Source organism: Rhipicephalus microplus, chromosome 5 (assembly GCF_043290135.1).
Source record: "Rhipicephalus microplus isolate Deutch F79 chromosome 5, USDA_Rmic, whole genome shotgun sequence".
NCBI lineage: Eukaryota > Metazoa > Arthropoda > Arachnida > Ixodida > Ixodidae > Rhipicephalus > Rhipicephalus microplus.
In genome coordinates this window covers 178,011,564-178,037,269 of record NC_134704.1, presented here as the reverse complement: position 1 = coordinate 178,037,269, position 25,706 = coordinate 178,011,564, and the positions used below count along the sequence as shown (strand labels likewise).

At 44.7% G+C, this 25,706-nt stretch overlaps 1 protein-coding gene across 4 annotated transcripts in view; it reads right to left on the bottom strand.

Moving 5' to 3' along the window:
• Positions 1–25,706, bottom strand: part of Raf (serine/threonine kinase raf oncogene) — a 315,639-nt gene that overhangs the window by 74,933 nt on the left and 215,000 nt on the right. For all 4 annotated transcript variants that reach the window (XM_075896231.1, XM_037424899.2, XM_037424900.2 and 1 more), the window contains exons 5-9: positions 22,388–22,491; positions 16,363–16,468; positions 16,115–16,278; positions 14,741–14,966; positions 4,725–4,764 (exon numbers count right to left, since the gene is read on the bottom strand). In XM_075896231.1, coding sequence (XP_075752346.1) covers positions 4,725–4,764; positions 14,741–14,966; positions 16,115–16,278; positions 16,363–16,468; positions 22,388–22,491 — 640 coding nt within the window. The remainder of the gene's footprint in view (positions 1–4,724; positions 4,765–14,740; positions 14,967–16,114; positions 16,279–16,362; positions 16,469–22,387; positions 22,492–25,706) is intronic.

The window sequence follows — 25,706 nt, the reverse complement described above, 5'->3', positions numbered from 1 at the left end:
CTGCGGCAAATGAGCGCCTCAAGAATACAGGCCCAAGCCTCGACTATCCATGAGCACAGAGTCGCTGGCGAGGCCAATTTCAGCCGTCCGGCCGGGGCCCCTTCTGTTTCTCCGGACCTCATCCACTCCACGTACAGGTTCTTGACATGGTCCTTAAATGACTAATTAAGGGAGGACGCGGCCTTTGAAAACGGAAAAATCGCGAAAAAGTCGATTTTTGGGGAACCACATATTCAGGCGTGTCATAAACTACCTTTTCTGTAAATATGAACATCTAACTCATCGTGAAACTGTTAGAAGTAAAGTTTACAACAAACTGCCGCAGCACTCGAGCGACACGGGAGCACTCAAAATAGCCCAACTTGGCGCAATTGCACTGCTTGACGGAGCTCCGCCATTTTGGTATTTGTTTGTGAATTCTTGCACTTCCTTTTCGGGCCACCCGCGGCGACGGCGGCAGCGCAGGAGAGGAGCGAGCTGCTTATGATTAGAGGGCTCGCGAGAGCTTTGAAGTTTCTAGCGACAGAGACGTGCCGCCAGGATTGAGCGATACACGCGCTCCTCAAGGATGAAAGGGACTCTGCGACTTCGATTAGCTGCTGCGCGTGTTGACGTAGCACTCTTGCACATAATGTGGCTCTCCGTGGTCTGCTGCTCCTCCGTCCCCGGCAGGCCAGTGGCATGTTGCTTTGCGGCAACTTTGCGGCAATGGTGGCAACTCCTCACGGCGGGGCCAGCTTTGCGGCCCCGCCATGAGGAGTTGCCACCATCGAAACGACGACAGCGCATTGCCGGCATAGGTAAACGAAATCGAACGAAGCCTTTTTTTCAACGATTTTATTTGCAAGACATAAAAATGGCAAGCATAAAAAACCGTTTCTCATTTAATTTTAAGCATTCAGAAGCATGCATAGTGCGAACGCGTAGAAAATTGGAAAGTGACACACTTTAGTTGGCAGCAGCGCGGAGCAGGAAACAAACAGTCTCGCATCACTGTTTGTGAAATGCACGCAATAATATTGATACCAATTACAGAATGTCTACCAAATACTGTCAACGAGGTGCTGCAAAATCTTGAGCTCATGTGCAAGGACGTAAGCGGTATACCTTTACTTACTGCAGCAAAGGTTTTGTTAACTGCGATGGTTATATCAGACAGCGCTGGACAGCTTCTGTGCTCCGGGCATCTGTGTTGGGGCTATGCATAGAATGTACCTCGTTTTCACATGAACACTGATGCATGCATATTGTTCATTGCTGTACGTGCTAAAATGTTACTTACATGGCCTTTGTTTCATGTAAACATCGATCGATTTACTTGTAACAAAGCGATTTATTGCTGCAAGCTTGTGTGATCACTGAACAGCATTGTCATTTTGCCCGGCCTGTATGCGGCATCACAACTTACTAAAAAAAATATGCGAGATACTTATGACCTTTTAGTAAGCAGTTTACTGCAATAAAGTGAGAGAAATTGAAAAGGGGGGTTGCTTCACCGACAGGGGGTCGGCCATGACGCAGAAGCAGATTAAGACAATGTAATCTGCTATGCTGAAGGCCAGCCGCCATATTGAAATGCCTTGGTGCTTTTGAAACCTATTTCATTTTATATGCAGTTATAAATTATACCAACAATATTATTAGTTATATTTGGCTCAAAAAAGATATTTGTGTGTAGAAGATAATAAAAGCTTTTTCACTTATCAGTAAACAATTTTGCAATCTTTTAACGATTACCGACAGAACCCAGACGGCACTATCATCCCGTCCAATTTTTGTCCCCTTTGACTCTATGAGCATGTCACTCTCTTGTCCCCGGCGTTCCACTCGCTATCGTTTATCGTTGCAGCCGTTCACATACTCTCTGCGTTTCAATCAATTTCACGAAACGATTTTCAAACGTCTTCACAAGGCGACCTTCAACTGTCTTTACAAGCCATTGTTGCATTCGCTCGCGATGCTTTCAACGAAAAGAAAGACGCAACAAGTGTTCAGTGCAAGGAAGCGATCTATGAAGGTTGTCCGCATGGCGAGGCTCTCGGCTTGCACGTGCGCCGACGATGATCGTGCCAACAGTACATGTGGAACAACTTCTTCATCTACGAAAAAGTGTGGTTGCATCGACACACCTAGACATATGACTCCTGCTCCACCGGTGCAAAAATTTAACGTTGCAAGTGCGCCTGGTGTCTCGCGCTCATCGACAAAAACTTCCACATCCTCTCTTCCATAATACTCCGAGAGTGTGATCGCGTCGTCAACTGTGCACTTGCGAACACGTTTCCTGATGTGCGAACAGAAAGAGACGGCGGATAAACAATGCGCTGCTGTTCAAAGAGAACTCGGTGCTATGCCAGAGACAAAGCGGAAATTTCAAGCGATGAAGCGTGATCAACGGAGCGTGACCTGGCCATTCAACAGGTCGCTGAGAAAGATTCACTGCGCTTGTAGAAGGCCAAGAAGAAATCCTTGGAGAAGAGGGAAAGGCAGTGAAGAAAGAGTGCCAAAGGACACCTCTAGTTATGCAGTAGGGTTGTTCTAATTAGATTTACATATGTGCCCAAGACTTTCAAATCTTGTTTTCTCAAAATGACTTGGCTAGTGAGGCTCCTTGTTCCAGCCATATCTGGGGAACCGCTCATTCTATTTTCATAGGTCTTTTTTTATTATGTACATGAATAAATTTCTGAGGGGGAGACAAGTCTATTTTTTCAATGTATTGTGTCTGTTATTTATGATACCTAATCAAAACTTGATTTTTAATATCCCATTCACCAACACTAAATTTGATGGTCTGCTAAAACTTTTCAGTAAGAAAATTAAAAAAAAAGAGCTCTGTTATCCCCTGAGGTAGCAACCTGAGAATCATAATTGTTAATTTCACAGTTCCATCATCTTTTTCAAAGTTCTCAAGGCCTCAAATAAGAAAACTATTCGGACTATTCGTAACTTGAGAGCCAGGGAACATAAATTCATGAAATTTTGTAGTAGTTCCAATGCTTTTGCTATTAGTCTATCCTGAAAATTTCATTGAGATATCTCAATAAAAAAAAGTTGGTATCTGATGGTAGCCACCCCCCCTTAAGGCACACAACAAGCGGCTGCAGCTGTGATGTCATCACGGGAGGGATGCGTCAGTCAGGTGACACCAAAACTCGTCGAGCACACAAGCATCAAAGCGAGCCTCAGCAGTGCTTCGGGTCGTCGACACCACAGGGACTTTATCCAGTCAAGCACTAGCAATTCGTCCGTCCACCCCTTGTCCTGGGAGGGGACAGCAATATTTTTTGAGAATTTCTCCCCCTTTGGCAGCATGTTTTGTTTGAACACAATGTAAACTGGTAGCATGCGACCGCCTGCAGTGTAGGACAACATTACAGTCACCCGCGTTTTTTCGTTCCCAGCTGATTGCACAAAATCTGCGAGTTCTCATTCCACGTCGCGAAACGCTCCATTTTTTTGGTCTGCGGGAACTTTTTCGCTGGCCGCTGCAAGCAAAAAGGCATCCTTCTGCTTTCGCCAACCGCGAATACTCTGCTCGTTGACTCCGAACTGCCGCTCCGCGGCACAGTTACCAATGGTTTCGGCAGCAGCGATAACTTTCCCTTTAAAAGCAGTCAAGTACCTGCGCAGTGCTGACATGGCGTAAAATCACAGGAGCAAAATTGTGGCTTTCATTATGGACGCTGTTGAAGCAAAGGCCACTGACCACTGTTGCACGCGTGGGTCTGTAAGACTAATGCCTGCTGCCGCCGTTAACACTACCTAAAACTTGGCACAGAAGCGCGTTAACACCTGATGATGATGATAGAACCATTGATCATAGTTGCCGAAAATTATTGGGACCCGCATATAGTACGGGGCAAATATTTCGTACCCTAAAATCTAGAAAAAAACAAGAAAAACCGGGCTATACGCAAGCTTTTACAATAGTCTGCATGTAATTCCTGTAAAGATGGTTTCACTGCAGTAGAGAGGTGTAAAGCTGCGAAAGCACCTATTTATATATATTAGTTCACATGTAATCACTTGTAAAAATGATTTAAGTGCAGTGAATTAAAGCTATGCCGTGAAAACAAGTGTCTAGAAGAAATCCACACTACAGCAAAGCCCCACTTCAAGGTTAAATGAAGATATTATCCTCAAATCATTTCACAGTTTAAAAGCTTGTTATACCAACTGGCATGCTTCAAGTATAGTAAATTTTACAATGCAACATATTCTACCAGTTATCATTTGCATTTTGCCGAAAATAAAATCCTGCTAGTATTAAAAGTTCTTTCCACTTCCTTTTAGCCAAAAAGAATAGCGTTAGCACAGGTCTTGTTTCAAGTTTTAAAATATATTTTGTAGGTTAGTTGGATAATGACAAATTTGGCCATTTTTATTTCTCATATGTGATTTATACTATTTGAATTTGATACGAAATTGTTCATACAAAATGACTATTCAGTTCGAATCTAAAGTTCCCTATTCTACAAGCCTCGTATTAGCCTATAAAATGTCAATTAGGCAGGCCCCTTAATGATGGTTGTCGAGGTATTCAAGACGAATGAAATCATTAAGCACACTTACACAGCCCTAAACACCGTGTATTGACAAATAATAGTTCTGAGGTTGACGTAACTCATGCTATGATAAGACAGGCAGGTTGCACATTTACCATCCACAAGAATAAAGGCGTGCTACTCATAAATTACAGGATAGCAAAAAAATGCACTGACCTGCAGAAGAGTTGTGTGACCTGTAGCGGCTGGCAAAATCCTGTGAGGAAGGGAGAACAGACTTGTGAGCAAGTTACAAAATCAGTGTCATGATACCACATTCAAGCATAATGCACTTGTTGATGACATGGTTTATTGTGCTAAAGATCTGTAGACTTGGCACTACTCCATATATAACATGAATACACTCATCAAAGGCCAGTGTGTATGTTTGCGTCTGTGTTCAGCCCCGGCCTCACTCACTGTTTAAGATTGCGACTAATTTCTATTTTATAGAATGATGGTGTGATGATGCTGTTTACCTTATAGAGTCCACTTGTACCAATACAATCTGTAACAACATATCGAATATAACGATGAACAATGATAGCCCCATACACTTTCCCATGCTTTCCATGGTAAAATAAACCGCTTACTAAGATGCTTCAATGCCGTGATATCGGATTCAGCAGTTAAATCTCGCTACAGCGTGCACCGAAAATACAATGGACTCCCATTAAACGAAACTCCCTTAAACGGAAAAGCCGCACAAACAATACGGTTGGTCTCCTATATATTTAATGATAAAAAGTTTCAGGTAATCGGAACATTTTTTTTTTTTCGCTTACCTCGGTTAAATGAAACAAAAAGGGGCAAAATCCATGAACGACAGAAGGGGCCACGGCAGTCTAGCAACCATGAAACAAATGCCGAAGCTAGCCTAGCCAAGCCAATCTAACGATTGCACATGTCCGCGCACGCCGAGCAGCAAACGACCCATCTCATTTTCAACTTCTTAAAACTGATAGTCTTTCTTGGGGACCTTCGACGCAAAAATTTTTGTCTGTCCGTCTGTACACTTGTCTGTTTGTCCAACGGTACTGGGTACTCTGAATGGCACCAGACGATACCCCAAACAGCCGACCCCACCCGCAGCGCCCACCAATATTGCTCAAGATTCAGCGTCCGTACTTGTGCGATTGTCAATTAAAAAGAACTATTGTGCATATCTGAGGCGTCCATACTTGAGCGATTGTCAATTAAAAAGAACTATTGCGCATATCTGAGGCAACAGAACAACAGGTATATATTCTGTATGTGCGGCTTTTAGTAGAAAGGCATCCGTAAGTAATTCTAAGAACCGTAGCATTTACCATGCTGCACTGACCACGGAACGCTTGCACAAAAATTGCTAAATTGACACGGTGGTGGCACTTACTCGTCGCCTTGCGTTCCATACCTTATCACCTCTGAGACGGGCGCACGTCTCAGAGCCACGCGCTTCGTTTTCCAACTGCCAGATAGCGCTCATGTATGTGTGACGTGACTTGATGCGCTTGTTTGCCTCCGCTGCACGCTCGAGGCACTCGAACGCAGCGCCTCCAGAATGCCATTTACCGATATTCTAGCGCAGAACATCAAATAAACGTTTTGTAACATGCAGATACGGGGCCCATTTTTTGTTTCCATCTTGTCGTGAACTTGAAATGTAAACGAAAAAATGGCAACACAAGGCACTTTTGCTCGCAACAAAAGTAAAAATCATTCAAGAATTTGACCACAACGACCTATCGAAGACAGAAATTGCGAAAAAGTTCAATATACCCAAGTCCATACTGTTGAGGGCACTTAAAAACAAAGAAAAGATTGAAGAAGCTGCAAAGCTTGTGAACTTCGCCACGGACAGAATGCGGATGAGAACAGCGGCGTACAAAGAAATCAAGGATGCTCTTTTTCCCTGATTCAAGCGTGGGCGCAGTGCGAACTTCCCGATCAGCAACCCCATTTGCGAAGAGAAGGCCAAAAATATTGCTACGTGCATGGGGATTGAGCACTTGCGGGTGAGTGATGGCTGTCTGAGCCGTTTTAAAAAGCAGCATGGTCTTGTCTTTAAGATAGTTTCTGGAGAAAGTGCGGCTGTAAACAGAGATATCTGTAAGCAATATTAGCAACATTCTTCTTTCTAATCAATGATATAGGTAGTGTATACTTTAAAATGTTTTTGTTCAATCAGCCACAGTTGGTGCTTTTGAAGTAAAGTCGTATTTCATTAATTTCGTGGGCTTTGCTTAAATGAAACTTCTCATAAATGGAACAAATTTTCTTGCCCCTTCGAGTTCAGTTTAAGAGGAGTCCGCTGAAGATTTCCATGCCCCCAGCATGCACCACTGTGCACCACATACCCGATACGTAGCCCACGAGTCGAGTGCGAGAAGAGAGGAGCTCCTTCGAAAGCGATTCCAGGAGAAGCACCCATCAACGAAGAGGTGCCGGAATTGCGGTCAGTGCTTAAGGGGGCAGACTGGTTTTTGGAACCATAAAGTGGCAAAAAAAAAATCAGTTTTTAAAATTAATATATTTGGTTTCTATTTTTTGGCAAGTATTTTTCTATCTCTATGCAAATTTTCATACACCAGGAAGCAGTAATTTGTTTGTAATGTCCAGATTCTTAGTGTCCAGATCTCACAATGTCCAGATTCTAACTGTCCAGATTTTTGGTGCTAGCACAATGCAGAACCTGCAAAAAATGGCAAGCGACTTCGAGGCTTCTTAATAATTTGCCACCGCCTGTATTGGAAGCTCTGCTACAAATTTATGAGCATTTATGTGAGGATTGCAAAACATGCGTACCATGATTGTTGCTTTTTGAAGAAGCTGTGTGTGTTCAGTTTTTTCCATTTTGCTCAAAAATGTAAATTTACGACTGTTCAATTTTGAGGCCTCAATATCTCAACAGCTAGGGCAGGTACAACAATAATTCTTTTTGCAATAAAAACCTGCATGTGTGTAGAATGCAAGTATGGAAGTAGAACTTAGAGTGCAAGCCTTTTTAATTATTTACTCATCAAAATTGTAACACAATTCCAACTGCTTTTGAAAATGGATAGTTCATTTTGCTGTAAAATAACCAAGAAAGGCCTAAAGACAAAAAACTATTGCATACTTTCAATCTATAGCCATTAGTCTATGTTGACATATCTTACCTATCACTTTTAATTACGCACTTTTTTTTTATGGCAGCCTTGAACAATAGGGGGTGAAGTTATCGCAAGAACAAGATGAAATTAAATATTTGAAATCAGCAGAAAGAACTGCATAATCATGTGCAGTTTCATCAGGATCACTAAAGACATAAATAAAAAAATGTCTAAGACCAGTCTGCCCCCTTAACAAATATGTGCCATGCCTCGTCCCCTTACTTCGTGCAGACAATGATGCGGAAACACATGAGTGCCTCAGTGATAAGGCAATCATATACGTGTTACAGGCAGCAGTGGGAGTGGCGACAACGTGGCCTACCCACAAGGAACTTGGTTTTTGCGAAGGATTTCCCGTTCAAGGGGTATTCACACCGGGGACAAATCATCAGGGGATAAAGGCAGAGCCTAGTGACGTCAACTGAGGGGGATATTTCCCCACAAAACAAATGTCCCCAACTTACACGGTCGAAGCAAACGGAGAGGTAGCTTGTAGAAGGCTGGGTCCCAACAGTATTTCACACACTTTTGCTGTTGCAAACCCAAACTGAACAAAAATGTCATTCTTCACGCCCGCCCGAAGAGACGCGGGGGACCGTTTGTCTAGTCGGGCAAAAGGTCCCCATCTTCTCATAGTAGATAAGACACATGGAGGTCATGCCTAATCGCTAATTTATGACATCTCTGTCACATGATCGACAATCCTCGCTTTTCTCCCAAGAATCTATCCCTCATGTGAATACCCCTTCAAACTACTGGAAGCACCTTGATGCTCTTGAGAAAGATGTGCGAAACCTTTCCCGTGGAGCTGTCAAGGCTGAGAGATTACCACTTTTCTGCAAACATGTACATAGTTGCCCTACCTTACTTGCATGCACAAAAAATGTTTGGCCCCTCTTCTGTCTTTTTTTTACCCAACCCGTTTATAACAAATATCCGTTATAACAATGAGATTTAATTGGCATTTGGATATTGTTTAAGTGGACTGCACTGTATGTGGCTGAGACAAGAAAGACAAAAGACAGAAGAAAAAAGCTTTTTGGAAGTATGTAACAAGAAGATAAAGAATAGAAAACCTATTAAGGGGGCAGATTGGTCTTTGGGAGCAAAAAGTGAAAAAAATTTATTTTTTAAAATTAGCATACAGTCGAGCCCGCTTATAACGAACCTGAGCGTGAGGCGGCATCCGTTCGCTGCATCTCGAAGTTCGTAGTAAATGAAACACAGCTTTTTAAAAAGTTGCGAGCGCAAACACAAGCTTTTTTTGCCCCCAAAAGTCCGTGATGCACGCGTTTCGAAGAGCAGAAGCGATACCGGCGGTCTCAAGTTCATTTAAAATGGCAGGGTGCTCGTTCGCCGAGGCCCGTGGCATAAGCTGCATGAGGCACTGGCTCCGAAGTTTCGTCGTTCTTGCAATCCGATTCCTCCAAATCGCTCTTGCCACATACTTCATTCACAATGCCCCAATCCGTTCACGGTTTCGCAGTGTCGGCTTCATCTTCGGCCGTAATTAAACCACCGCAACAGATGTCCCACCCGCTGTCCCAGGTCGGAGTCGACGACGCGCTGCCACAAATCGCCGCCGCAGTTCAGAAGCTTCAGGCTCGGCATCGGGCCCGAGGTCTACGAAGTCAGCCTCGCAAAAATAGTTCCGCGCACATGTAGCCGTCACCGTCACCCACGAAATATTCACCATCTCCACACTCAGGTGAATACCGGGACGCCCGAAGCGGCAAGTTGGCTGCCAGGTGGTCAATAGCTATGAGCAAGCGCTCCGCATCGCGGCACCTAACGCACGAATTACGCTCAAGCCAAGCGGTCACACTTTCGAAGTTTTGTTGAGTGGCAGGAAAAAGCGTGCTGGTCCTCTTGTCGGCCACCATGACCACACACCCACACCAACAGCAAGCAAGACACGCACACGCGACACACATGCCAAAACACGTAGAACAGTTCTGGGCCCGTTTCCAGTAAGAAAACGAAACGAATTCGAGCCAGCGTGGCAGGCGTCGCGGAGCGGTGGAGATGGGCAAAGGGGTTGTGATCGAGAGAGGAGAGCAGACTTGCGAAAGAAGGGCAAGGAGTTACAATAAAAAGGAGGGAGGATGCGGCGGGAGGGCGGCCTTGAAAACCAAAACACACGGGAAGGAGGCACGTTGGTTAGCTTGCTTGAAAGGTCTGCGAAACTCGCACATAAAAAAACTTGGAAAGAGTGCCTGCGCGCGGCGGTGTTCGAAGAATCAGCGGCCGTGGCCAAAAATCGTTTTGTTGCGTTGGCGGGTTTGCGTAGCCTCACGAACTTCGGTATTTCACGATTTGTTTCGTGCAAATTAACAGCCGATCTCGCGCTTCCGCAGGCGCCCGGGAGGCATGATGAGTTGAGTGCAAAGTGAGCGAGAACAAGTCCTAAACACGAAACGAATCGCAAATTATCAGAGTTGGTGGGGTAGCGTACGCGCGTGCACTAGACGCCGAATATCGGATACAGTCGGTGGCCGACGATGTTGGTAAATGGTCTGGTCACTCTAGGCCGGCGACGCCAACGACAGTGCCAGCGATCAAAAACAGGGTAGATGGCCGACCGGTCTTCAAAAGATCAGTGGCAATGTGAAAACACAGGCCTCGTCTGGCGATGCGGGGCGCTCAGAGTAGCGGGGGGGACAAAGGACGGAGAGGTGCGTAACAAAAAGCAGTCGGGACATGGAGAAAGGAAACAGCTTTCCTTCCTCCATGGGTAGGGGAGAGTGGCAACTTAAGAGTCGCGGAGGCAGAGTCGGCATTTAACAACAAGAATGTATGGGCACTTCGCCGATGCCTGATCGGTGGTCGAAATTGGTTTCCCTGGAAGTCGGCAGACTGCTCACTCCATTCGCTGTAACCGTTCAGCGGCGCTCGAAGACGTTCGTTGTAAGTGCGATTTTGTGCCATTGAACCAATGTATATTTTGACGGTCACGCAAATATTGTTCGTTTTAAGCGAAAGTTCGTTTTAAGTGGGGCCGTTATATGTGGGCTCGACTGTATATGGTTTTCCCAAGTATTTTTCTGTCTCTCTGCTTATTTTCACACACCAGAACGTGGTAATGTTTTTGTAATGTCATTCTAACTGTCCAGATTCTCGGTGCTGCTAACATGTGCAGAACCTGCAAAAAAAAAGTGGGGGACCGACTTCAAGGCTTCCTTATATTTTGCTAGCACATATCTTAGAAGCTCTGCTACGAATTTATGAGCACCTTTATGAGGATTGCAAAACATGCGCACCATAATTGTTGCTTTTTGAAGAAGCTGTGTGTTTTCAGTTTTTTCCATTTTTCTCAAAAAAGTAAATCTACGACTGTTCAATTTTGAGGCCTCAGTATCTCTGCAGCTAGGGCACGTACAACAATAATTATTTTTCAAATGAAAACCTGTATGTGCCTAGAATGCAAGTATGTGAGCAGAATTTAGGCCACAAGCCTTTTTAATTAATTACTCAGCAAAACTGTAACACAATTCTAACTGCTTTTGAAAATGGATAGTTCATTTTGCTGTAAAATAACCAAAAAAGGCCTAAAAACAAAAAACTCTTGCATACTTTCAACCTATAGTCACTAGTCTATGTTTGCATATAATAAATATCACCTTTAATTAGGCACTTTTTTTTTCTATGGCAGCCTTAAATAATAGGAGGTGAACTTAAGTTATCTCAGGAACAAGATCAGTTATAGGAAAATTAATTAAATATTTGAAATCAGTAGAAAAAAACTGCATAATCCTGTGCAGTTTGATCAAGATCACTGAAGAAATAAACAAAACCTTCTAAAACCAGTCTGCCCCTTTAAAGAGACCAATGTAAAATGCATGAAGTAATTAAGGCTGACATTTTTTTACCAACACTGTTTGCAAAATCCTGATGATTTTTCCAAGATCAGTTATAGGAGAATTAATTAAATATTTGAAATCAGTAGAAAAAAACTGCATAATCCTGTGCAGTTTGATCAAGATCACTGAAGAAATAAACAAAACCTTCTAAAACCAGTCTGCCCCTTTAAAGAGCCCAATGTAAAATGCATGAAGTAATTAAGGCTGACATTTTTTTACCAACACTGTTTGCAAAATCCTGATGATTTTTCCAAGCAGTATATATTAAATGGAAAGCCTTTCCTTGCCACACTTTTAGCATCTGTATGTCAAATAACAATTGTTCGGTTTTAACGTCCCAAAACTGCTGTATAAACCAGAATATAAGTCGAGATATTTTCAATAAAATAATAAGCTAAAGTCGCCCCTCGTCTTATATAGTGGTGTCTAGCCGAAAGTGCGACGCTGTTTGGCAACATATGGCCTGCATGTGCTTGTGAAGCCAGACGCGGCTATATCCGCATCCAAATCCAATCGCAGTCTGTTTTCTTTGTGTTCGTGATTTGCTTCCGATCTGTTCTGAGTTTTAGCTTTGCTTGGCATTGCGCTGTATTTTTAGTTGCCTTTTTTTTTTCGTTCACTGAATATGTCTAGCGGTGCGAGGAGGCAGTACTCAGCTGCGTTTAAACTAGATGTTGTTGAGTTCGCAGAAGCGAACGGGAATATGGCTGCTCAGCACCGCTTTGGTGTATCGGAAAAAAGCGTGTGCTATTGGAGGGCGCAGAAAGGGAAACTGCAGATGTGCAATCCTTGAAAAATGTCGTTTCGTGGACGAAGTGCCGTTCATCCGCAGCTGGAGGATAAGCTAGCGGACTTTGTGCGGGAAGTTCGTGCGCGCTCGCTGCCAGTGACCGCCGATACCATTCGCAAGAAAGCCGTAGAACTCGCTCGGGAAGCTGGGCTCACGAGAGAAGAGTTTCGTGCACCGAACTCTTGGGTGCGCCGATTTAGGCGACGCAAAGGATTTTCTTTTTGGCGGCGCGCATCCATCTGTCAAAAGTTGCAGGAGGAGTTCGAGGACAAGCTCATAAACTTTCAGCGCTTTGTAAACCGGCTTCGGGAGCAGAACGACTACATGATGGGGCAGATTGGCAACGCCGATGAGACCCCCGTGTGGTTTGACATGCCTTCGTCGACCACGATCACGCAGCGCGGCGCCAAGGATGTGAAGCTGCTGTCCACTGGCAACGAGCACTCGCGCTTCACCGTCATGCTGGCATGCACGGCAGATGGTAGAAAGCTTCTGCCCTTCGTCATTTTCAAACGCAAGACAATGCCGAAGGAAGTGTTCCCGCCCGGTGTTGTCGTTCGCGTCAACAAAAAGGGATACATGGACGAGGCCATGATGCTCGAATGGATACGAGTGGTGTGGAACCGTCGGCCAGGTGCACTGCTGCGTCTTCGCAGCATGCTGGTGTTGGATGCGTTTCGTGGCCACTTAACCGGCGCAGTGAAACGCGCACTCGACGACGGGAAAACGGACCTCGCCGTGATACCAGGTGGTATGACGTCCACCCTTTAGCCGCTCGACGTTGTACTAAACAAGCCGTTCAAGGACCGAGTGCAGCTGGAATACCAAGAGTGAATGTCCGGTGACAACCCCAAGACACCGGCGAGCCGCCTACAAAGGCCTCCGCTCGCGACTCTTTGTGGCTGGGTGCTTTCCGCCTGGTGCTTCTTGCCGGATTCCATGGTGAAAAATTCTTTCAAGAAATGTTGCATCAGCAACTCGCTAAATTGCACTGAAGACGATGCACTGTGGGAGGCGGCCAGCGACAAACTCTCGTCTTCAGAAGACAGTGGTGCTCCGATGATCGGGATGCGGTGCCCCCAATTCGCAAATAAATGTGGTTCGGCAGTTTTGGGTTGTTTACTTTTTTTCTTTTTCGGTAACTTGAACTTGAGGGGTCGACCTATACTCCCACTCGACCTATAGTCCGGTTTATATGGTACCATATGACAATGAGATGCCGTAGTGGAGGGCTCCGGAAATTTTGACCATCAGGTGTTTTTTAACATGCACCTAAATTTAAGCACACAGGCTCCAAGCATTTTTACCTCCATTGTAAATGCCGCTGCCACGGCCGAGATTCGGTCCAGCGACCTGCGGGCCAGCAGCCGAGTGCCTTAGCCACTAGACCACCGTGGCGGGTTGTCTGTCTGTCTGTCTTGTCTGTCTGTTTATCTAGCGGTGTGCGTCTGGGTGCTCTCGCCATCACCCCCTCAACTTGGGCTGAACATAAATTAGTATAGCAGGGCAAGATGATTTGATGAATATGACTTGCTGGTCCTAACAAGAGGAATGTGACAATCCCATCACATAGATCGTTAAACCCTTTTCGCCAGATATGTGTGGCCCATACTCATATACCATGGGCTGGTATGTGCCACAGGTGATTGACAGCTTGTCTAACTAGGAATGACGAGAACAGACATTGGTAACTTTAAAGCAAAAACATAAGAAAAAGCTAAAGAAAAGAATAAATATCAGAACCCCTGCAGGAATTGAACCCAAGTATTCTGTGAGACAATTAAGTATTCTATCACGGTGCCAGGCCAGGTCTCAATCCTGCTTTAAAAAAAGACACTATTCAGGCATAATGTTAGTGACATGTCAACTGTGGCTGCAATGCTAACTATATAATTTTATAACAATTACATGTGCACTCCTATGATAGTGCCATCAAGCCAGCTTAACGACAAATGTAGTGAAGTGCCATCTACTGAGGTTGATATGTAGCAGCGTCCAGGGCTACCATCCTCACACAAATAAGCGCTAAATATCAGCTTAACGCTTTTGATTAATAACACTCATGTTGCTGCTGGCATTGTTACGCAAGTATAAGCAACACGTTATATGAAACATGCAACGGTTCAACATAAGTCTTTGTGTACAACACTTGTACATATCTTCAGCATCATTTCGTAACATTTTGCTAATTACAACAAAGTCACCTTCCCTCGGCATGCTTTGCATAACATCGGTTCTCAAGGTACGTGGGACCTGCCGATTTTTGCAAGAAGAACACAAGTTTGATTTGTATTTTTTTTTCAAGGTGCATTTCCTAATAACCTTGCCTTTAATGCACGATAACATCAAGTTGAAGCAGCATCAATGGAAAAAAAAAAAAACAAAAAACATCACGAGAGCATACGTCACCTCAGCGGAGAAGTCCGACCCGGAGACTAGGTTGTAGCAAACGTTGGGTGCAGATGTGGAGCGCTCCCTCTGACCCAGGGGGGGCGGGTGTGTCCGTGGGACGCTCAGGGGTGCACTGGTGGGTGAGAGGACAGGCTCTCCCCCTCCACCGGGAGGGGGCATGAAGGGCGGGTACACACCTGACTCGTACTGGGGGCCACCCACCATGTCTGGCATGGCCAGCAGGCTGCATGCATGAAAAATGTAACTGCATGCAGCAAAGCTTGACTTGCCCAATTTAAGTGCATGCAGTTGCAACGAATATTTGACAAAGTACCCCATAAAGTGGACAAGAAGATGTCTGTCACCATAGCTGAATTGATAAGCTCATTGAAGCAGAATTTGAAGGTTGCAGATTTGGCCCCTGCTGGCAGGGCAAGTTATCTTTTCCTTTACTTCACATTTATGTCACAGTTACTACAAATAACACAGCCTAAACGTTTATTAGCCTTCTTGTTTTTTTAGTTCTGATTAATGTTGTGCCATTCATGCTGCTATCTCATAATAATATGCTGAGATCATCTACAATTACTGCTCACTATACGTGATACAAAAGAAGATGCTAACTTCAATGCTGGCAGACATCGGACAAACACCACTAAGTGAAAGGTGCCTTTTGTCAGCAATGTGCAACCAATACAGTGTCAAAAACTGCTACGAGGGCTGTTCTAGAATTTAGCAAAAGTGCTGGACTGGACACTGTGCCAAGTGGCTACTGCAGATATGCACCACCTCTTCTTGTCTTTATCATCCCCGTGTGTCTCTCTTTTTATTCTCCTTCCCTTATCTCCTGTTTAATTTAGCAGGCTACAGCACACCAGCTCAGGCCCATCTCTTTGCCTTTTATGAAATTGTCACTTGCTCTCTCTTTTCTGTAATTTCTTCAAAGCATTATAAAATTATTCGAGAAATATTGTATTCAATTCACTTGCAGACTTAAATATTTGAATTCACTTCACTTCTAAAATACTGCTATTTGCACAGCTCTAAAGAAAAGTTTTCAAGATCAGTTTCCTTTCTTGAACTGCTATGTTCCTCTCCGATGCCCGAGTGATCGCAAACTCACCAAGCACAGGGAAGAGCGGTGTGCCGCCATCAACTTGCCAGGGCAATGGTAGTGTCACCCAAAACTGGTGGTGTAGCAGAGAATCGCAACACCACTAGTTGGTTTTTACACTCGTATCAAACGCACGACTTTACAGTCCCACATCAAAGCACACCCAAAGGCTGTGCTGCCGACAGGCAGACCATGGCTGCATGATAACAGCGAGCTACAGTTTGAGAAAATTTTGTACTGTAAGATAAAGAGAGTTCAAATACTGCAGGCCCACTAACTGTTTATAGTAGTCACTCTCCACCCGTAATGGCTGACACAACTTGGGAACACTGGAGGCACATCGTTGGTGAAAGCGGTAGCCACACGTCTGGCACCGGAAGCCGTGGAAGAGCAGCTTGCGGCAGCACTCGCAAAACGCCAACGAGAAGAACGTCTTGCGCACCTTTGGTGAGAGACAGAAAATGTCCACAGGTTAGCACACGCGGGGCAAAGGATGTAACGCTGCAAGAAACTAAGACCGACTCACGAAATTGTGCGAGATGCTCGTGGTGACGGGGAACTTCTCCTTGATCTCCACCTGAATATCGTCATCCTCGATGTGGCTCACATCCTCACTCCAGTCCACGACCGCCCTTAGGGGAAAAACAATTTTAATAGCGTGTCAGCATGAAACTCACAAAAACATGTCATAAACAGGCTATGTAGAGGACTCACAAATTGAGACAGGATAGTTTAGGTCAACGTATCATATACTTCCAGTTCCACCACTTTCCGTACTGGTCATGTTGGCCCAATATCGACTTGAATCTATTATTATTATTATTACAGACCAGGTTTGTGACGGCAAGACCTGGTTATCTTGAGCGATCACACATATGTACCAGTCATACTAAAAAACTTATGTTGCATTTGAATCCACGGTTACCGTACAATCGTGCTCAATGCGAGTTAAAACATGATGTCCATGCCCAAAGTGCCATCAGCACTACGAAGCAGTGCCAACATAGCAAAAATTACCTAGTGCTGTAAACAGTGTTTCAGTTACTGGTTTTCTATAAACCAATTTAACTTTTGCCAGTGCCATCCCCGATTAGGTGCCTCGAGCCGTGGCCCCCATGTTGCAACTCACATTGAGCATGACTGTTCATTCATGCATGAAGCTAACTAGTTTGAAGGCACAGTCAAAAACATTTTCATTATAAACTGTCGGCCTTGACAGCTAGATGTGCCTACCATGGCATATGTGATAAGTCGGGAAGAATTTCAAATAAGGTGCGGTGATCACGAGAGACATAAAGACAACGTCCCTGCGGCAGAGTGGCGCGTGAGGAACTTGAGTGAAGAGACAAAGTGCACTAAATCGGCCAAGAGAGAGTTGCAGGAGCAACCATGGCACCTCGTGGTCCAGCTTATCCTAGAGGTCTTCGGCCAGTGATGTTCTCAGGCTGCCGCCCAGGTCCTGAGGGCAACCCAAGAAGACATTGTTTTGGCCCTACGACAGCCACGACGCTGAGGATTCGCGAGTGGTAGAATAATACGAGCATTAAGCTTACTTAACAGAAGTGAACCTCTGTATCTACTGCCCCTAAAGTACTACAAAGAATTCCAACATATGGACCCTCGTTTATTTGCATGTTATCCCACATCTCTCCGTGTTGTACATAAACGTACTGCCCTCGTCCACATCTCGTCTCCTGTTGCTCGAGCTCCTGGGCCCATGAACCTACCACACCTGGCGAGCCCTGCCAAGATCCATCTTTTGGTAGGTTCTGCCAGAATCCTACCATCTTTTAGCTGACAATTGGTCGCACACACGATGCCTGTTAATGTGCAAAGACTACCATGTATTGGAGGGAAGGTCACGTGATCTTACTCAGCTATGGAGTGGATTCTGCGAGAGGACCTCAAGGAGGAACAGGAGGAGATTGATTCTGAGCTGCAGTATATGTGACTGGAAGGAGAGAAGCTGTTGTGAGAGATATGCACGGCTATCGCACACATACAAGAGATTCCAAGAAACAGAACAGGGCTTAACGAGGCTAACCAAGAGAACAGTTGAACCTCACTGAGACGAGACAGATTCCTGGTGTTGACAAAAATCTGTTATTCACACGCCAAAATGTGAATATTAGAGAATGTGATGATGTTGCTCTGGACGCACAGTCTGCAACTAAACGTGTTAAGCCGGCATGTGATGGCAACATAGTTGGCAGCAGTAGGGAGTAGCACAGTCTATGCATTGGTCAGTTATAACCTCTCGGCAAAACAAAGAGCTCGGCATGCGTATGTGTGACTGTTGCTCTGGAGCTGCATAGCAATGTCGATAACGCAAGTCATACAAGTACTGTGCCAACTGTGGCATCTAACCAGAAGCCCACCGTAAAACAAGTGGCAATGAGAAATCGTGAAATAAAGCCAGATGGTACAGCTTCAAGCAAGAGGGGGCAAGGATCCCCGAAGTACTAGCACAGCTTGGAACACCTTGAGCCAGAAGAATGTAGTTTGCACTGTCCAGAAAGAAATGAACTTTGGGACACCTGAAAGTTGTGCCGAGTTGTGAGCTGCATAGCTTGGCACATAGGCCCCCGGTTTTTCGGTTGAATACTGTTCCTTCTATCTCATCAATATCAAGAAGCTACTGCTGTACACAGAAACGGATAGGAAGGAATAATACTGATTCTGCACTATTACGTGGAAAAAGAAAAACTCGGGCTATAATTCCGGAGCACAGATTCCAAACCAAACTGTCGTTCGACAATGGACTTCGAATAAGATGCATAGCAGCATAGAGTTTCTCACAATCATACCTAGAGAGAAATCTGGCGCTAGTGAGCTGCTGGATGCAAGGGAATGACGGGATATGTGAGCTCCAAAATTGACTCGCATTTGTATACCTTGAAGACGTGTTTAGCTTAACGTTAAAATGACTGATTTCTTATTTATAAAAAGCACATAATAGGCTATTCATTTTTGTCATTGCACAGAAACGTGTTTTAATACTAGAACCTTCTGCATCAATGTACAATTTTACAAAGCGTTAGAAGTAACCAACAACCGCTAAACTTGGTAGGCAGACGACAAAGAAAGCGTTTCCTTCGCCACTTTTATGTCGTCTGTTTCTTTCTTTTGCCATTTGGTTGTGCCATCAAGGTAAGTGGACTTCTATTTTATAATATACAGTTAACCTGGATATAACGAAATTAGTAATATCCCAGAAAAATTTGTTATAAAAAGGATTTCGTTATATGCAGGTTCAGTACGAAAATTCGGAAAATAAACGTGCAAATGAAACAAAAAGAGGACTAAAGGCAGAGCTATCCCAAAACACTTACTTTACAGTAAAAAAACTGCATTATTATCGTGATGGACACTTTCAGCGGGTTGGACACTTTCAGCGGGTTTTCGCCGTCACCGCCATGTTCCTTAACAAGTCTAGATTGATAACATGCCCCCGCGCATAGCAACTTTGCACGAGCTGGTAAAAGCGCAAGAGCGCTCGTAGAGAACAAATGAGTTCCCTATCGCTTGGAAAGTGCATAAGATTACATCTCCCGTGTGTTAAAACTGCCGTCGAATGTTCAAAGTAAACCACCGTCTTAAACAAGTGTGAAACAACGCGGGAAAGAAGGAGGACGGTGGGATCGCTCAAGCAGCAATAATGAACTTGTATTTTAAGGGTAATCGGGTAATCGCGATCACTGCCGTGCTTGCTATCTCGGTGAGTATCAGTGCGGTTTCTACGCGAAGGGATGGTGTGAAAAGAGTACTTCACTCGGGAGCGGCCGTATTTGCTCACACCAGCGTTTTGTAGGAGTTCCACGATATCAGATCCAAAAGAGTTGGCTGCCAGCCTTACTTCTTATAACATTATAATTTTTTTTTGCAATCGCGTTCATTGCGATGCATTCAACACGCCCTCGTTGTTGCCAGAACTAATCGACTAATAGCGAAAGCTAAGCCTGCAAACTGCGGCGCGGCGAAAAACGGAAGCGCGAGACAAGTCAACCTCCGAAGATCTGTCGTCACCGTGGTCTCAGCGAGTTTCCATCAGCGCCTAATCTGACAACCCCTCTGTGGTAACGACACGGTTTTCCGAAATTAAATAAAGTCACAGTTTCGTCACAAGGGCGAAGCAATGACAACTTGGAATGTAATGCTGAGAACGGCAAGCAGATCAAAGCATGTAGTGCGCTGCTCAAGCACAAATGACGCGCGAAAACAACATACACAGAACGAGAGCGAACAATGTTTACTGCTTGACAATTAACGTGCTAATTAAAGAAAAACAAAAACGACACACTAAATGTAATCACAGGTACAGATATAAGTGCAAACTAACAAATGCCCCAGTTGTTACTTCGCTGTTTGAAAAGCGCACCGTCTTTGCAAACGGCGCCTGTCTATCGAGCAAAGTGAGCTTTGTGCGCCTTGCAACAACGCAATCGTTCCGGCCAAGGTCGAAGGCGCGCGATTCTCCCCGCCGAAAAATAAGCGCAACACACAAACATCAAACCCCCCCCCCCCCCCCTCCACGGGGCAAAGTACGCGTGAATGATAAGGACACGCCGGCGGGAACATCCTGACAAGCTGGGTGCCGAGCTTGGGCGGTTTTTTTTGTTGTTGTTGAGTTTTCATATATATAGATACTTATATATATACAGTGAATGACAGCTGCGGCGCCGATAAGAAACCAGCCGAGACTGTCCATATAACTGCTATGTCGCAATAAAAAAAAAAGCAAAGCGGAACGTCGTCAGGGGCCACACCATGCGTCTGCAGTGAAACTATGCACGTGCGCACGGCATCGAAAATGAAGAGCGAACGACGCGGAGACGGACACGAATAACGCAAAAAACTATTCCGTTAATTTTACTATTTCTTTATTTTGGTTTAAAGCGTGGGGGGGGGGGGGGGGAGAGGCACACCCGCGCGTACGTGGGCACGCGGCGATGAGACTGGCGGGTGGCGGTAACGCCGGCTCGTGGTGTACAAGCTCGCCTGCCCGCATCGCACTTTCCGATGTGCAATAACGAGGGCTCGCTATCGCCTGGTGCGCTGTGCGCGCCGTTCGGCGGCGGCGGGGCAGCTGAGGAAGATGCATGCTAGTACCAAAATGACAAAATGCGGAGCGAAATTCCTAGATTGTCCGAGGGAAAAATTCGTTATATCAAGGTTATTTCCTTGGTGGTTTTGGGACGTTAAACCCCACATATCAATCAATCAAGGTTGTTTCCCACTGTTACTCTGTTACATAGAGGTCAGAAATACATGTGATTCTAGGGAGCAACGACGGGGAATAGAAAAACCTCGTTATATATGGAGGTTCGTTATAAGCAGGTTTAACTGTAATATGCGTGAATGAGATCTCCTTATAAACGTTTTGTTTTAGAGAAGCTTTATTTATGCAGTCGTATTCATATTCCCTTCTGAGCCGAAGCCTCACTCAACACAAGCCAACAAAAGCCTCGCCAACACATACATCGTCATTCCCAGTGCTCCAACACATACATCCTCATTACCACTGTTAAGAAATTCGCATAGACGGTGACGCCACACTTCCCTCTAGGTATTTTGTGAGAAACTCAATGCATAGCAGTAACCAAATTGTCAGACTAACATCCCTTAGATATCCTTTAGCACCTTGGCATCGAGACATTGCATGCTCCATGAACTCCTTCAACAGCAGCAGTGCAAGTGCAGTGCATGCAACTTTCCAAAACGGGGAGGGTAGGGAGAATGCAATGAATACGATGAGTATCCCATAGGGGCAAAACCCTAAGCCCGCAACAGTAAAGAAGAGAAGGAACAGTGATTCGTGGATCTGTGCACGGCCAGCGTCGATTGTGGTCTGAGCTTTGGGCCCCATGCCCTGGCCGTTCACCTCAATCGAGCATTATGAGCATGCCAGCAAATTGTCACGATGCCACCCAACGACTTTGAGCTTGAGCCAGTGAGGTACATGAGAAGGTGTGTTCCTTCACATGGATGCTACCTCGACGGACTATACATCCCATTGTTCAGTGCTAGGGTCACCGCAATGACAGTGCACGTGTGTCTTTGGAGGCTTGATGGCGTGGGAGTGAAGGGCGCTGACTATTAATATTACGACTTAGACAACTTGTTCTGCTCATCGTGCGGCTAGACGACTGAATGGGATCTTTTGACATTCAATTCACTAGCCGCACGAGAAACAGGATCTACTTGAGATATACACCCGCACACTTTGCCACCTGACCCATAAGTAGCCCCATGCCCATACTAACATCTTTATTGTGATCATGAGACCCGTACGGGACCCAAAATGACAATGCTTCTTCGTTTTAATTTTTACCTAGGCAAGTTTATGTTTGTTTAACAAATCTCTCCAGTTGTGAATTATCACGATGGTCATGCATGCATGCTGCATGTCCTTAAGTTTTTTCATGCCTTCAACTGCTCGTCCCATTGGAATCAGATAATATGGTTTGTGTTTTTCCAGATGATGCTAGTTTCCCTGTGTTGCCTTAGGATAGACACATGTTAAACTCCAGCCAAAGAACCAATATGCGCACCTTGTGCTGCATTTGAACACCACACACATCTCGGTGGTGAGCTTCCTTCGTTTCATCGCCTTGGACAGTGCCTCCATCACTGTCTGGCCAGGCCGCACCTGAACCTGTTGAACGAAAAAAAAAAAAAAAATAATATTAAAGTGCATAATGTAAACAGGAATGTCATCAATCAGGTACAATAGCACACAAGTAAAAAGGAGATGCACATATGCCAACAATCTGTTTTAAGGATACACTTGAATAACCTAGGAACATTTATCAAGATCACAGGTTCAGTGAGTCAAGCACAGAATAGCAGAGCCACTATGTTCCCCACTTACATTAACTACACAAGACTTGAGTCTTGCATGATTTCTTGTATCGTCTTCTTGACAAGTTAGTCGAGAAGAGGCTTTTGAAGCTGATATGCAAAAAGTCCATGACAAACAGTTAACATTACAACAAACAATTTATTTTTATTCAATGTGTTGCAACTTGATTAAGCACCTTCTGTTATTATGAAAGGAAAATTGAAAATCCCCCGTTTCTAGCACTAGGCTACAAGAAAGACCACACAGTTTTCAAGAAAGCCTCTTGCTTCACCTAGAACTAAAACCTGTATTGGGGCAGTCGCTCTACCAATTAGGAAATATTTTTAGTTGCCTAAGTACCACCAGAACAAGTGATGATGCTTAGGTGTCTAACATTTTCCTCAAAGTTATGTACCAACTTTCCCCGCAACAAGTTTTTCTAAATGTACAAATTGAGCTAACCAGGACTTCAGCCACTGCAAAGCTATACTTTCAAGTGGAAAGCTTTCAATTCTGAGAAATACATACAGACTTCCCCGTAGCTTAGCGTTGCAAACGGGTGGTTGTCAATAAGCTTTATATAACTCTTCCACCACCTTACTAGATTCCAAAGAAATTATTTGTAATATCCTCTCCGTCTCTATCTCTTTTCCTTGTACAACAGAATGCTCTGCTCTAATCAGTACAGAGAATAAAAAAATTGTTACCATCTGGCACCACCTCATGACAGCTCACCTATAATAACACCTTAATACCCGTAAATTGCTGCGCATGCAAGGACATTTTAACGTTGTGCAGCAGCTATTCATGGCAATGTGTGTCTTTCCTGTGAAATTTCCTCCCACATCAGGCTTATGATACCTTCGTGCCAATCAGAATTATCATGCTGTGTATGCTTCAGAGAAGTTACTCCTCAGTGTGATTCCGAATCGAAACTGGTCAGCAATTTTTGTTCATATGAACTTTATGTAACTAGTGTTGTTCCAATTCTGCAATTAGGCAGCAGTCCAAATGAAAAGAAACCTTGCTTGACTCACTCGCAGCAGACAAACCTGCATGCACAACCATAATACAATCGTTACGTATTGCCGCGCGTATGTGCCAGTGGTGGCGAGACCCAAGTGCACTAAAATACGCGCTCATAAGTGCACTCAAAAATGCCGAAAAGGGAAGGTTTAGAACAGGCTGGCCGCTTTATGAACACACATTTAAAAGAGCACGCTAACTTACTGAGAAAAGAAACATTTTTCACACTTGCCTGATCATTGTAAATCACGGCATTGTGACCTCGTTTTTCAAATTACTGATATTTTGTTTGTAGATAAAGTCAAACTGACACGTCATGTTACAGCAACCTTTTACCATCGGACCCCACTACAATGAATGCTGCTTCAACAAAAAATTCTTGGTTCCCCATCAGGAGTACATAGAAGTCAATGCATAAATGTTCTTGCCACAACAAGCACTTTTTCTTCTGCCGTTCCGCTTCAACAAAATTTGACGATGCAATTCCAGGCTCAGATATTGAATGTCATGCACTGAACACAATCTTGAACATATTGATGCATTTTCAGAACATGATAATATGTCTTCAAAGTTTAAAAGATGCGTTGGCAACACAAGTAACTTCCACTTTTTACTAAGCATGGAGACCAGCATTGCCTGATAGTGATAGCCATGAGACTGCCCTGCTTTTGCCACTGACTCTCTTCTGAGCCGCGTACAATCCGAGGCTGAAGCTTAGTTTCTTACACTCAGCTCCTGTGTGCATCCACGAAATGACGCCTTTTCCGATGCTAGTGCTTTTGGTTATTTTCGCGCTTGCCTAGTGTCGTCACTGGCAAGACTGGTTGCTCGTTTGCGTTATCAACAAGATAAGCCAGCCGCTACTAGTGGATCATAAGAATAGCATAAAAGAAGGCATAGGTGACCACTCCACCTAACACGTCTGAATCCCGACTTGTCGGATAACTTCTGACAGCAGACAGCGTGTTGGTGCAACTGTTAGCTTCGTTCATGAAAGCCATTGTGGCCGTTGTTTCAGCATGCTTTTCAACATGGTGTTGCTATGCACGTTGTGGGGGTGCTGACACCCCCTGTAAAGTTGTTTGCGCTGTGTGGCGCACGTGTCTCGCCCCAAGGCCGCATTTCCGGTGACGACCGTCGGGCGCCAGATGGCGTTGTGTTCGCGTTGAGTACCACTGTTGGTAGAGTGGTAGTGCCGGCGGTAACCCCTGGCGGAAGGCAGGTTTTGTTGGTGGGCGAGAGTTGAGTGAGCTCTCTTCTGCGCGTAGCGGCTGCCACGAACGGTTGTCTCTTGCGGTGGGTCTGCCGTGGACGGCACTGCGGGCCGCCTGCGGTAGGCCCTCGTGGTGAGTGAAGTGTTGGCGACGCCGCCTTTTGTGTGCTCTTGTGTTATGTTGTTTGAGTGTTTGGTAATTTTGTGTAATGATGACTTGCCATGTTGATAAGGTTTGATGTACTGATTCGGCGGACAATATCGTCGTTGTAAATTACTTAAATAAATGTATGTTATTTGGTTTGTACCGACTGCGTCTTCTGTGTCAGTTCACTTCAAGAGCGTAGCATGGCGAGGTGCTCGCCTTGTGGAGACCCCACAACGTTTGAGAATCGTGTCTAGACGCTGCTAAAAAAAAAAGCAGCCGACACTTTTCAAATTTTGGAAATTAGTTCTTTTGTTCTGCTAGCTCAAACCAGCTATATTGTTTTCAATTTCTCTACACAAAATTTTCCCTACATTAAGATTTTTCCGCATCCCGCCAGTTTTGTTGTAGCTGGGTACAACTGTATATAAAAAGGTGTGCGAAAAAATGCATTGGTCAACCTTTGGTGGCTCTAACAGATGAAGAGTTTATTTTTTAAAATTATGTTTAGCCCTACGTTTTCTGACCGTGTGTCCCATCACTTGTGCTACAAATGCTTTAAACTGGTTCTTGGGTACATATATGTATACAGTCCAACCTCGTTAGTACGTACCTGCTTAAAATGTACTAACGGTTACAAAGTTG